This window comes from Pyxicephalus adspersus, chromosome 4 (genome assembly GCF_032062135.1).
Source record: "Pyxicephalus adspersus chromosome 4, UCB_Pads_2.0, whole genome shotgun sequence".
In the NCBI taxonomy this organism is placed as follows: domain Eukaryota; kingdom Metazoa; phylum Chordata; class Amphibia; order Anura; family Pyxicephalidae; genus Pyxicephalus; species Pyxicephalus adspersus.
In genome coordinates, this window is record NC_092861.1 from 72,495,393 (window position 1) to 72,510,136 (window position 14,744).

Consider the following 14,744-nt stretch of genomic DNA (forward strand, 5'->3'; position numbering starts at 1 on the left):
GCAGATAGCTGCAGAGAAAAGTTCAGCCACAAGATCAAACCGTGCTAGGTCACATGGCATTGACATTTGGCGGAGAAGCTAGTTTAAAAATGTAAAATGGAAGCACTTGTTTCTCAATGTGGGATGGACAGAGCCATGGGATATTTAGAGTAATATATAACTTTAAGACAAGTAACCGTATCAAATTGATGTGTTTACATATGTTTACAAACATTTAATGCTGGCTGTATATGCTGCTTTGTATGTAGTGATAAGTGTACAGTAAAGTTCCTATCTTCCTCCTGCTGTTAAAAATATTTATGTTCTGACATCTTTTTTTCTGCATGATCCAGACTGAAGCTGCAGGACTTCCAACCTGTATTGAATTGTGCGTACGAGCCCTAAGATTGGAGTCGAGTGAAAATGCCAAGGTTAAAATTTCTATCTGCAAGACAATCTCCTGTTTATTACCTGATGATCTGGAGGTCAAGAGAGCCTGTCAACTCACTGAGTTCCTTTTGGAGCCTACTGTGGATGCATACTATGCTGTTGAAATGCTATACAATCAGCCAGACCAAAAATATGATGAGGAAAGTCTTCCTGTACCAAACTCGCTTCGGTGTGAACTGTTGTTGGTCTTGAAAACCAGATGGCCTTTTGATCCAGAGTTTTGGGACTGGAAAACTTTAAAGCGCCAATGCCTAGCTTTAATGGGAGAACAGGCATCCATTGTGTCTTCTATCGATGAGCTGAATGACAATGAAGCATACGATCAAATGGATAATTACCAGGAATTGGCTAAGGACGCTACATCAAACGGACTTCAGAGCTTTGATGCTGCCCTGGTTCAAGAGGTCAGCGATGAAAAGCCTAAAAAGAAACCAATAAAAAAAATGAGAGAACATGGATATGTATCGGCAAGGTTCCGAAATTGGCAAGCCTACATGCAGTACTGTGTGTTATGTGACAAAGAGTTTCTCGGTCACAGGATCATCCGTCATGCACAAAAACATTGTATTGATGGCACCTATAGTTGCCCAATATGTGCAAAACAATATACCACTAAAGAAACCTTTATTCCTCATGTAACGTTGCATGTTAAGCAATCCTGCAAAGAGAGACTGGAAACTATGAAACCTCTCAAGCGATTGCCAAAGTCACCTAAAAAAGAGCCTGATTGTAAAATTAAAAAACCAGAAACCATTACAAAGCAAGAGAGGCAGGTGAAAAAGAACACTTTTTATTCAGATGACTTTATAGTGTTCAATGATAATGACAATTCTGATGATAATGATGACAAAGATAAGTCAGGAAATTTTCACCCTGAAAAACCAGTCAATGAGTTCCCCTGTCCTGTACAATTTTGCAACAAGGGATTTAAGTACTTCAAAAATTTAATTGCTCATGTGAGGGGGCACAAGGACAGTGAAGAAGCTACACGTTTCCTTGAGATACAAAGCAAGAAAGTTGTTTGCCAGTATTGTAGACGGCAGTTTGTTAGCCTTACTCACTTAAATGATCATTTACAAATGCACTGTGGAAGCCAACCATACATTTGCATACAAATGAAATGCAAGGCAAGCTTTGAGACTTACACAGATTTATTGGCACATCGAAAAGAACATAGACATTTTAAAGCAAAATGCATGTTTCCCAACTGTGGGAGAATATTCTCTGCAGCTTACATGCTTTTTGACCATGAAGCACAACACTATAATACTTTCACATGCAAGCATGTTGGCTGTGGAAAGATCTTTCGTTCTCAACATCAGTTGGAACAGCACATGAGTGAGCATGCTACTGAAACCACACAGCTGAAGTCTAGTCAAAGTGCAGAGTTGACAGAGGCGACAAGGACAGATGTGAAGTGTGAAGATGTTCAGGAACCATTGCTGCCTGCTGGTAATGTGAACATTAAGTTAGAGCCATTGCAATCAGAAGACATTTCAGGTTCTGTAATAAATAAAGATCCTGTTGTACCTGAAACCTCACTACAGTCACAGAAAATGGCAGCTGTTACTACCTGTGAAGTGACAAATTCTGATCATTTGTTAGACCAAATTATCATACCCGCTGCAAATGTTTTACCCACGACAAATTTGCTAACTCAGGTTTTAGCATCGCCATCCAATGATCTCAATATACTACCTAAGCCTGACATGTTGGCTTCCACTGCTTTTACAGGGGATTCAGGAAATTTCAAACTGCCATCCGTGCCTGAAGGCTTCCGTGATCTATTAGACCAAAACAAACTTCTTCCAAGTGGAAATATAGAAAATGCCAGTGAAACGTCAAAAATGTCACTCTCTGCTTTTGAAGTCCAACAGTTGTCACTGTTTCAGGATGGGAAAACCAACTGCCAAGATAACTCAAGCATAGATCAAACTGATGTAATGAATGCTGGTAAAAATCAAATTGAAGGTCAAGAACAAATAAACAGCATGGTCCCATTTAATGTACACAACCAATCTAACCAGTGTGAAAATAATCTGATTATGCCTGGATATGAAGAAAATTCAAAACCTGAAAACATTTTATCATTGTCCCTTGAAACAAGCAGTGCACTCTCAAATGTTTTGCCACCTGTCTGTAATGCTCCAATAACACCTATTGCAGCAACGCCAAATGAAAGGTTCAAATGCAATGTTGATGGATGCACACGCATATATAATTCTGTTCAGAGCATTGGCAAACATATGAAGAGCACTCACCCAGAACATTATGATTTCTTTAAAATGGAGCGCAAAAATAGAAAGAAACTAAAACCTGGAACATCGTTACCACCCCCTGATGGGAAATCTATTTACACCATACTCCTGGGACCAGATGTCCCTACCATCCAGCCACAGTTACAGAACACTGCAAACCACAACTTCTGTAATCAGTTGCAACACCTTCCTAATTCTGTCTTCCCAACACAATTTGAAAACTTGGTGAACCCATTGCTGAGTCCTACAGAAACTGTTTTGCCCCAGGAAATGCCCAAAAATGTTGCAGAAACACTGTTGAGGACCGAGGTTGGAAATCTGAATAATTCTAGCTTAAACTCACAAATAGAGGATTTGGCAAAAGTCTTGCCTATGAAATTTGAAAATGGGTCTGATCCATTTCTTCCAATGCCAACAGAAAATGATCCTTTGCCAGTTGTGTCCTCACTTAGTGGAAACACAATGTTTTCTCAGCTGGGTGGAAGTGCAGACCATGTTCTGACTGGAAGTGAAGCTACAAATTCAGTGTTCATGAAAGAAGATATTGATGCAGACGCATCCTTTTCAAAACAAGTTGACAATACAGATATGGATGGAAGCTTTAATTTGGAAAAATCATCTAGCATGCTTTCAAATTCAGCTGACAAAAATAATGCTCCTAACATGCCAGCAAAAAATAAAGAGAGAAAGGTAAAGCACAGCCCACGTGCAAAATTTCCTGCAATAATCAGAGATGGCAAATTTATTTGTAGCAGATGCTATAGAGCTTTTACTAATCCACGATCATTAGGTGGCCATTTGTCAAAACGAGCAGTTTGTAAGCCTCACAATGATTATGGCATTCCTCCACCAATAGTTCCACAGGGAGATGGTCAGCCTTCTGTTTTGGCAAGCATGATTCTGTCATCTAGTCCAAACCAAAAAGTGCAGATACCGCCACAGCAGACTTTTAGTCCTGAAGTGACTGTTAAATCGGAACACTTTCTTCCATCTGGCCAGCCTGGAAGTGAAAATGCTCCATATATTAAACCTGAGTTTTCACATCCAGGTTTAAGCCCTCAGGAGGAAAAAGCCAATGCCATTAAACAAAACTTTGTAGCCCCAGAAAATGATGGCAACGGACAGTTATCTTCTGACAGTATGTTGAGCAACTGTATATCTAACACTCCACAAATAAATACAGCTGACTCATCAAATATTGCTGAAACACATGCCCTAACAACCAACGCGAGTTTACAAGGTGCTTCAAGTTTAGGCACTGTTTATGCTAATAGCTCAGTTGGGATACATCTTCCTAGTGGGCAGCCTATAAAAACTGAAAATGACTTATGCCCAAATTCTTTGGTTAATTCAGCTGTTGAAACCCATGATGTAACCAAACAAGTAAGCAGCACTAGAGTGTCAGTAATTAGTAGTCCTCGTAGTTCTTGCATAACCACTGCCAAGAAAAGAAGCAGCACTTCTAAGAGAAAGAAGAAACCTGACACACCTGTGGCCGTTGAGACTACACAGGAACTAGCAAGAAATATTTTGGCAGCTTTGGGAGGAAATCTACAAATGTCAATGGAGATGCAGCCAAACCTTATGACCTATGGTTCTGAATTATTAGAAAATATAGCGAAGAACCTAAGCAATGCTGACAAAGAACTGCTCATGTCTTGCCTAAATGAAAGCTTTAAGACTAACTCAGAAACACAAGCATTAAGTCAACTTTCTGTACAACCAGAAAAAAGCAAGCAACCAATCTTACCACCCAACACATCCCATTGCAAAGACACTGGTAACCTTAATATTCACCAAGACTATAGAGAGAAGACATTTGATAGTTTGAATCCTGTTGTCACTGATGTATATACAATTAATAGTGCTGGTCCAGAACCCTGCTCTGGTTTGCCCCAAAGTCAAACCACAGCAAATGGTAGTATAGATGATGATTTACATGGAATTATGCACAATGTAATGTCAGCTAGCACTGCTGTTAGCCCACTTACCAAAATGAACATACCTGTCTGCTCAGTCTCTCCAACCCAAGAAACTTCTTCCATGTATGATGACCAAGTTTTCGAGATTATAAATTTGGTACAGAACCTTCAGCTTATAGATAGTGTGAAGCTTGAAAATGTGTTATCGGAAGAGAATTGCCCCTCCACCGAAGCGTTGCCTATTATGTCTAGTGTAATTGTCCCCAATCCAAGTCTCAGTATTGTCCCTGAACAATCCTCTGAAGTATCTTTACCGTTAACTGATATAAACATTGAAAAACCTTTTGTTTGCCAGGAGGAGGCTTGTAATTATTGTGCAATGACTAAGGATGCTTTATTTAAACATTATACAAAAGTTCACTTCTACACGTCTGAAAAGCTTGAAGTGATCAAAAAGCATCAGCTAAAGTTTGCTCCTTTTAGGTGTGTTGTTCCTTCATGTATGAAAACTTTTACTAGAAATTCAAATCTTCGAGCCCATTGTCAAACAATGCATAATTTTACACCTGAAGAAATGGTCAAATTAAAAATGAAAAGGCCTCCTGGTAAAAAATCTGCTAATGACAATGACTTGTCGTCCTTAGAAATAGCAAATGGAACCCTGGAAGTGAAACGTTGTACAGAGTCACGTGATATTGCTCAAGGGCTCAAAAAAGATTCTTTAGTATATCGAGAAGTACCTCCCACAATCCCTGAAGTATCCCCAAAGATTGAGGAAGTGAGGGCACCTGCCTCATTGCCAGTTAAAGAGTCACAACGTCCACTACTCAATCAGAAAAACAAGCAAAGATCAAAATTAAAACAAATGGAAAAAGAACTCAAGCGCAAAAGGCCAATATCGAAAGAACTCAAGGTTACTCAAGGACCCACTTCCTTTAAACCCTATCGGTGTGTTCAACAAGGTTGCACAGCAGCTTTTAGTATACAACAAAGCCTAATGCTTCATTATCAAGCTGTTCACAAGTCAAAGCCTCCTCTATTCTCAGAAGAGGACTTAAAAAAAGAAACTGAGGAGGGAGACAGTGGCATTAAAGAGTTCCGATGTACTGAAAATGATTGCTCTCGAATATTTTCTGGCTTTGCTAATTTAATTCACCATTATGTGAAACTTCATGAGATGACAGCAGAAGAAATTGAAAATATAGTTTCTTCATCAAGTGTAGAAGAGTTTAACTGTGATCAGAGTCGGTGTACAGCTACTTTTACAACTTGCATCAAGTACATTGAACACCTTGAAGAAACGCATAGCTTAAAAGTGAAGCAGGCAAAATTTGATGGTGAAGAAATGTATAGGTGTAATATTGAATCCTGTGACCGTGTCTATGCTACTCGGTCTAATTTGCTTAGGCATATTTATCTCAAGCACAAAGAGAAGCATAAAGAGCATTTAATCAGACCAAGAAAATTAAGTGTTGGTGATCAAGAAAACACAGAAGAGAACATTCAAAAGGAAAGATCCAGTGTGCCGAAACAAAAATGTGGCACAATAGCTAATGTAGTTCCTAAAACAAAAAAATGTAAAGGCAGCAAAATATACAAAGACGTCAATAGGAAAAATGAGCAAATTATGAGTGGACCTTCTACTCTGAAATTTGGTAGGCATACATATTCTTTGAAGGATAAAGATGCCGCAGTAGCAGAATGCCCTGATAGTTTTCTAAAACAATATCCATGTATGATACATGGTTGTACATCCGTTGTTGCTAGTGAACACAATATTATAAGACATTATAAATGCCACAAATTTTCCAGGGCCTTTATTGCAAGACACAAAAAAGCACTAGTTGTTTGCAAAAGACGGACCTCACCTAAGGTTACGGAGTCTCCCAGTACAGAACAAGATGTAGACCATACAAAACCAGATATCAAAGAAACCACAGATTTATCAACTGACACCCAGCAAAAACAATCAAACCACAATATACTTGAAAGTGGAGATGAATCCATTATTTCCACTTCTCAGCAGAGTGAAAATGACAAAGATGAGATGGATGAACTCGCTGAACTATTTATTTCAAAATTAAGTAATGAGGACAGCACCGGCTCAGAAAGCCACACAAGGACACCCCCCTGTGTCAGTAGTGACCTCCAGGAAACAAGTTCATGTCAGTCTGAGCCCCAAAGGACTGCTGTTGGTGTAAAAAGAACCAATAAACAAAAGCAGGCCACACCAAATAAAAAGAGAAAAGTTGTTACACCAGATACATTGTCTACCGAATCTAGCAGTGCACTTAGCTGTGATGAGACCATAGTTGCTGAGACTACTCCTGAAGACACACCAGCATTCGACCTGAGCTCTTTCAAACCTATGGGGTTTGAAGTTTCATTTCTTAAGTTTATTGAAGAATCTGTTGTTAAGGAAAAGAAAACTGTAGAGAAAAGTCATTTAAACATAAACCCAGAGCCAGAACAGCAACCGACGGAGGAAAAGGCGCATGTGTCTGATGATGAAGAACCTGACTCGGATATATATTTACTCTTTTCTAACCCTTCACAGCTCCCCAACCTAGAAAATGTAAAGATTGTTTTAGTTGAGGCATTTAATGATTACATTGAACTTGTTGTGAAGCAGCTCAATGAACTGAAACCTGCTGTGGTTCTTAAAAAGCACCCCGTTCCTAAAGATGAACCTGCAAGCTTTGCAAAAGAACAAAATGTAGACCTAGATAGCAAATCCACTTTATAGAGAGTATACTAGAATATTCTGAGTTTGTTCATTTTTATTGTGAGCTAGAAACCATCAAGCATGCAAATAAATGTATTTTTACGAGTTTTTTTTATTTGCAAGTGACCTAACATGGCCAAAAATTAAAAAAAGAAAAAAAAATTAAAAAAAATATGCCATGGCACAAGTCATGCATAGTTTTTATTCCATTTATCCCTATGGGACTAGATGACTTAAATTGTTTATTCAGTTCTGTATATATATATAAGAAAAGTTCAATATTTCTACTGGTAATTTTTTCCTTCCCACAAATTAACAATTTGTGTAGTGTGTGTGATATTTGGTATATTTACCAAGTTCACATAAGCTGTATAACAATGTACTTGTATATAATATTTGGGTTTCTTTGTTTGCCCTCTGTGTTTTCTTTGTAAATATCACAGTAAAACATTTGCTGCCTAAGTGTAAACTATTAAATTCACATTTATATTCTGGATTTTAATTTGTAATCAAAGTGATCACTTTTTTAAAAGAAAATTTGTATTGGAATTACCTTGGGTTGCACATTTTATGTAAATATACAGAACATATATTGAAAGTTTTTATTGTGTAAATGCTTGAAACCTTGTTACTTTACAGCATACATGTTTAATGCTTTTGAACTGAAATCAAAGTGTGTGGGATTCAAGGGGTTTTCAGCTTGAAACTACAAGCGGACCCGTTACTTCCTTATTGTAAAATGATTCTGTACTAATTCAAAAATAGGTAGATACACCTGCTGTGTAGGTTTTTTTCTGCAAGTTTTGTCCAGTCTAACGCAACGATTTTCTGTGGCAGCCATTGTATATTTTTCTCCTACTGCAACACTACAGCTGGGATTTATAAAATCGTAAACTTTCAATTCCAAGGATTGGAAATTCCCCCTGGATTGCTATATTGAGGTGTCTGGAAAAACATTCACATTTTTAGTTTAGATCCTGTGAAGACATATAATGCTGTCCTTCAACACACTATATATATATATATATATATATATATATATATATATATATATATATATATATATATATATATATATATATATATATAGTTTGTTTTTTTGTTTTTTTTTTATACATCCACCACCTATTTCAGTCAAATCAACAGAAGAAAGCAAGTTGTACCATCTGTTTTTCTATATGCTCTAATAAAGCAATGTGCATTCTCTTGGTAGTCTTGGTTTGAATAGTAATTCTACAATAACACACATTTTAGGCACTGCAATACACACCCCTACAAAAAAGAAAGTGAATAAATATTCGTAGTCTTTTTTTTCTTTTTTTTTCTTTGTTTTGTTTTACAGTCCAGCAGGAGATGTATATGCGGATGTGTAATATTCTGCCTATCAGTAAACGATGTATGACATTTTCACTGATATTTAATTACTGGCTCTGTACAGAGATCAGCTTCCATTGCATATATCACACCATAGTGTTACCACTTCTCTTACCATGATCTATTGCTTATATATCATGTGATCTTACCCCCGCCTCAACCCCCCATTTTCGATTGATATTACAATCAAACAAGATTTCAATGTACCAGCACCTTGATAGAAAATTGATTGGTATTGTGATTGTTTCACAGGTATATCAAATTGAACTATCAATTACGACATATGGCTTTCATACAGCAAAAAGAATCCCTTGCCAATCAATTGTAATAAGATTGAATATATTTGAGCTTCTAATTGAATACAAATGTCGCATAGTGTAGGCTTAGGTCTTGCAGAGATAGTACCAGTGTTACCTATGAGTTATTCTCTGTAGTTAAGAGTATTTTGTTCTGCAGAGAATACTTTGCCGGGATCTCTCAGCAAAATAATCACAGTTAATGGTAATCTCCAGACATCACTGTTTTTGTGTGAAATCTTTATATTAAAAGTGATAAACTTTCACCTTCATCCAATTTATTATAAACAATATAGATATGTTTTTTTATCTTTGCTGATGAGTTCACACAACTGAAACTGTCCTGCAAGTATAGAGATTGTCTATTTAACATGGTACATTGACAAATAAAACTAGAAAGTCAGTATGGTAACATTGTAACTAATATTCGGTGAACTTTTCATAAGTGTATATAATACAGATATAAGGTTGTTAAACATTTCAACATACTGAGGTATATCTGTATAGCAGAACAGTGTACAAGAAGTGTTCATGTTACACGCAGAATATTTTAAAATTACTAAGGATCAGTGTCCAGTTTTGCATTGTGTTTGGCGGATTAAAATGTTTTTTACATTTCATTCCAAACTTGAGGCATAGGCCAAAGAGTAAAATCTCCCTAAATAAGTCTAGTGATTTTTGCATTAATAAATAGGCTACAACCTTGCTTTGCCACTTGATAATGTCCATTCTAGGTTTATAACAAGTTCACCCAACAAATTTTGAGCAGATAGCCCTTTTGGCAGCACTTCAGACCAACAGTGTTGAACATGTAAATCATTTAGTTTGGCATTAGTAACGTACCTATTTTAAAATGTTAAAACTTTTATTACATGATAGTGTGTGTATTATTGCCACTAGTATTGTCATGGCACTACTTGGCTCTTTGTTTTATGGTTAGTGTCATGAATTAAATTCCTGTTAAAGCTTAACTCAGGGTACACTGCAAATATACTCTTAATGTGTTCTTTGTCTGGAATTCTGTCCAGACAATCTTGTAATTTTAAACACCTCTGCTACATTGTGCAGCTGGAAGGAAGCATCCTCATTTCCTAGTTAGGTTTATACCTTGAAAACCAAGCCCAGCATGCTCAATGAAATATAAACCTGCGCCATTGCTCCAAACCTTGTTAGCAAAACGGTGAAACCGAAAAGATGAACCAGGAAGTAGCAGTGATCCCAATGGCTGTGCAATGTGACAAAAATTAATTTTATAACCTGCTTAGCAGCATTACTAATATAACAAAAATAAAACCATTCACATCCACATTTGTTCCTTTAGAGTCTTGTTTGAAGTCACAATTTTCTAAGGTTAGATTGCAGGTAACAGAATTTAGTTGCATTATAAACCTGGTGGAAGTACATTTCATTGGCAGGCTTTGTGGTTTCATGGTATGGGTCTGTCTGTGCCATGCCATTATCTTGTGTAATTGGAACATGTAGGCTACATCAGCGGTTGGCATTCAGTGCAGATCCCTTTGTTGGTAATCATTTCTATTTATCCATGCTCAATTTGAACTGAAAGGCAGCACAACCATGTATGCTATGCTGTGTTAACATTTCTGTATATTTCCTGAAACGTACAGTTACGTGAAGCAATGTATATATTTAAGGTGGTAATTTGTGAAGTAGCCCAGTATTGCCTTAAATAAAATCACATTTCTTTTTTATATTTGTATTTGGTCATTCTGTTTTTGTATTGGTTGATACGAATCGGCTGTTCAATTTTGGCATCCTTGTGGCACAACTTTTGCCACCCACAGCACTAACATGATGGATTTATACTTGAGGGATGATGAGGGATATTTCTGAGACATAACTTAGTAATATGTTTTGAAGTGGGGAATGACAGAAATACAGTTAGGTCCATAAATATTTGTACAGAGGCAACTTTTTTCTAATTTTGGTTCTGTACATTACCACAATTCATTTTAAATGAAACTACTCAGTTACAATTTAACTGCAGACTTTCAGCTTTAATTCAGTGGGTTGAACATAAAGATTGCATAAAAATGTGAGGAACTTTTTTTACACAATCAATTCATTTCAGGGGCTCAAAAGTAATTGGACAATTGGCTCAAAGGCTATTTCATGGGCTGGTGTGGGCAATTCCTTTGTTATGTCATTATCAATTAAGTTAAGAAAAGGCTTTAGTTCCTCACATTTTTATGCAATCTTTTTGTTCAACCCACTGAATTAAAGCTGAAAGTCTGCAGTTCAACTGCTTCTGAGTTTCATTTAAAATTAATTATGGTAATGTACAGAACCAAAATTAGAAAAAAAGTTGTCCCTGACCAAATAGTTATGGACCTAACTTAACTGTATGTCAGTAGTTGTTGGGCTGTTCCTGGCTTTATTATTTTAAATCACTCATCCGGGTCAAGTGTGCCGAAAGTGAAGTCTGAACTCATTTATACTTGTTCCAGGTAAACAACTTCGAGGCCTCCTATAAAAGAGTAGAACAGTGCTTTATTGTATGTGCATCTGCACTAAAGGGCTCTTTTTACGTTAAAACAAAAAACTTTCTGAAACTTTATTATTTCCATAAAGACATATTTATAGAAGAACAGGTTTCTGAAAGGGGAGACTTGACACTCTTTGAAGTATTCACCACTTTTGATGTAGTATCAGTAACTGATTACTAGAGCTACATGTAGGGTATGGACATAAAATATGTGATTGAGGTGTATGTTGCCATAAGTAGTGAATGATGACCGCTAATGAAAAAGTAACAGTCAAGCTAATTGGCACTTATGAATCTGTTAAACAGCAAACTCTGTGGTTAGCTGTCCCCAGGCACCCCACCCCCTCTTACCTACTGTTTGTTTTTTTAGTGTTCACTGCAGCATTTCACAAATATTGTGGTGCGGTTTACTGCAGAACCCCAGTAGTAGGTAGTAGTGTTACCTTTAGTGCACACAAAAATAAAAATATAGCCGATGTTTTGGTAAGTTATGAAAGATTAGATTGTGTTGAGTAAAAAAAAAAATAATGTCAGGCCCTAAAAATTAAAAAACAAACCAAAAAAAAAATGTCCATAGGCAAAGCTATAAATAAAGGTCATGACTTAAGCTTTAACCATGAATAATGCTTTTAGATTTATTTCTTACTCAGCATTGCACAGCTTAATATTTGTGATGCAATCTTTTGTGTTTGTGTGAGATTTTTTACTCATCAACTTCATATAATGGCCCAGGATATTCAGAGAGGAGATCAAAGGTGGCAACTAAGTCTGCGTAAACACGTTCAATAATTGTCATTAGAAAGGATTTTTCACGATCCTTTCCAAGGACAAAAGACTGAATGATGCATAAACAAGCTCTCTACATACAGTACCGTTATGCTCTATGGAGAGGGGAGGGGGAAAACGACGGAGCGGCACACCGCTGCGCGAGATCCCCCCCCTTCATTTCCATTGCGATCGTTTGTGGATCTGCCAGGACGGATCTATGAATGACGAACGCTGTACAGACACTGATTCTCATCCGATATCGGCCTTGAGGCGGTTATCAAAAATCATCTGACGTGTACGTAGCCTTACATATTAAAGTCTTAATGCATTTGTTTTAGTTCTTATGCCAATATACATATACTTAAGTTTACCTTACAAAAGACATTTTTTTCCAGTTAGAGCATGCCAAGTAAATGTTATGAACTTATACAAAAAAAACATGCTGCAGCCCATGCATGTCTTGTAAACTTGGATTAATTTCTATATTGGCGTTATTTTATACACATTTCTCAATTTATTATAACACTTTTGTTTGGGGGGTGGGCTTTACAAAACAAACACTGACATCATGTTAAAAAAGGGGTCTTGCTATGCAGCTTTTGTAGATAGTGTGTTTTGGGCTGGACTTCCACCTTCACAATTTTTTTTAAAGATGATTTTGAAATTACACCTTTTATACTTGAATGGCATCGTAACGTGTATAGCTTAAAACAAAACAGAAGTGGTGACTACCTGAAAATGCGATTTCCTGCCCAGGCAGGTGGTTATTGCAAAAAGGAACAGTCAATGTCCCTTCTGCAGTAAACCCAATTTGCTTGCCTGATTGTGAGTAGGTGGCATGTTGAAAAAGCTGAGCTGGGTATGCTTAGCATCAGTTTTGGTTGCCAGGGAAACCCGGCAATCCAGAGTTCCGAACTTTTGTGTGCCGGGGATGAATGAATTTGCACAGGAGTTAGGTCATCCCAGCATGACCAATGAAGATGGCCAAGTATTGTCTCAAGGAAGATGGCAGCACTCTCCGACGGAACGCTGATAAGTTGTGCTGCTTTAGTGCTGACAGGCATGCACTGGCAGGCTCCTTGTTATACAGAATTTAGTTAGGGTTTTTTTTTTTTTACATAATCAGAATGTGTATTACATTAGACAAAGTTTGCAGAATCCATTTTAAAATCTATTTGATTCACCTTTTTATTATGTAGAGAGCTTGAAGTATCTATAACACTCCAAAAAATGTAAAGTGCAGCAGCACCACATATAGGACTTCATAATTTATAATCATAAGAGAAAAATTATGGTACATCTTCCTGCAGTTCTTATATGTTATATATATCAGGCAGTGTTCTCCCCAGCCCCTTTTATCTGGGTGCACCAACTGGCACACTCGGCTGTTACTGAAAGCTGAGTAACAATACAGGAGCCACCACCCGCCTACAGCTTCTTCCCACCCAGCTTAAAATAAAAGAGAATTCCTTCCAGACATAATTAAATGTTCTGGTTCTTAAATTATTTAAATCCAACCTCAAGCGTAAAACCCAAAACACAGCAGATTCCCCAGTGCCATTATTTATTGAACAAACATAAAGTCAAAATGGAAACGCTATAATTCAAAGAAAAACATTGAAGTAATTTTCTGTATGACTTTATCAGTCTCTTGCAGCTTCACAGTTTGGACCTGATTTATTAAAGTTCTCCAAGGCTGGAGAAGATACACTTTCATCAGTGAAGCTGGAGGATCCAGCAAACCCGCAATGGATTTTTTAAGTCATTTGCTATTTGTTAAAAAATGTTTTCAGCCCTGGACCAGAGCCATTTCAGGTTTTCTAGATCACCCAGCTTCACAGATGACAGTGTATCTTCACCAGCTTTTGAGGGCTTAAATAAACCAGGCTCTTTGTATCAGGCGTTTCGTTTTTAACACTAATGGTGCTGTGCAGTGCATGGTGATGGCCATACTTTTCCTCTGTGGTCTCAGATGCAACAATATAATATGCCATAGGTTGTTCATCTGAGGTTTGTACCTTAATTTAGAATTTGCTAAGGACCGAGTGTTTTTTTTTATGTCCTGATATGTAAAACCTATAACATGAAGCTCCACTACTTCATTGGCTGTATAATCCCCCCTTCTCATACAGTTGGCTCATTGTTTTTGCCACATCTATGTACCACTCCAGAAATATGGTATAGTTTGGTACTGGAACAGAAGCAGGTTAGCTTAAACTAAATCTTGACTTTGCTTCAACTAAATCTAAACCCCAAAACAAAATGGGGTATATCACATCTTACCGGTCTTTAGATGAGGTTGCATTAGTTTTCCATGTTTTAGGGGCTCTTTACCACCTGGTGATCCTGGTAATAATTTTGTGTTTCCTGTACATGGGTGGCTCCGCTAAATTACTGTCCTTTAGAGTAACAACATGGTCACCCTTATCTTCTGTCCTGATTTGGACTACAGAACACTTCATCTTCATA

The 14,744-nt window shown here is 37.2% G+C and overlaps 1 protein-coding gene across 2 annotated transcripts in view; it reads left to right on the forward strand.

Annotated features, from left to right (window-relative positions):
- Positions 1-10,713, forward strand: part of ZNF292 (zinc finger protein 292) — a 37,087-nt gene extending 26,374 nt beyond the window's left edge. For both annotated transcript variants that reach the window (XM_072408616.1, XM_072408615.1), the window contains exon 8: positions 333-10,713. In XM_072408616.1, the coding sequence (XP_072264717.1) occupies positions 333-7,355 (7,023 nt within the window). In that variant the 3' untranslated portion in view covers positions 7,356-10,713. The remainder of the gene's footprint in view (positions 1-332) is intronic.
- Positions 10,714-14,744: the final 4,031 nt, after the last annotated feature.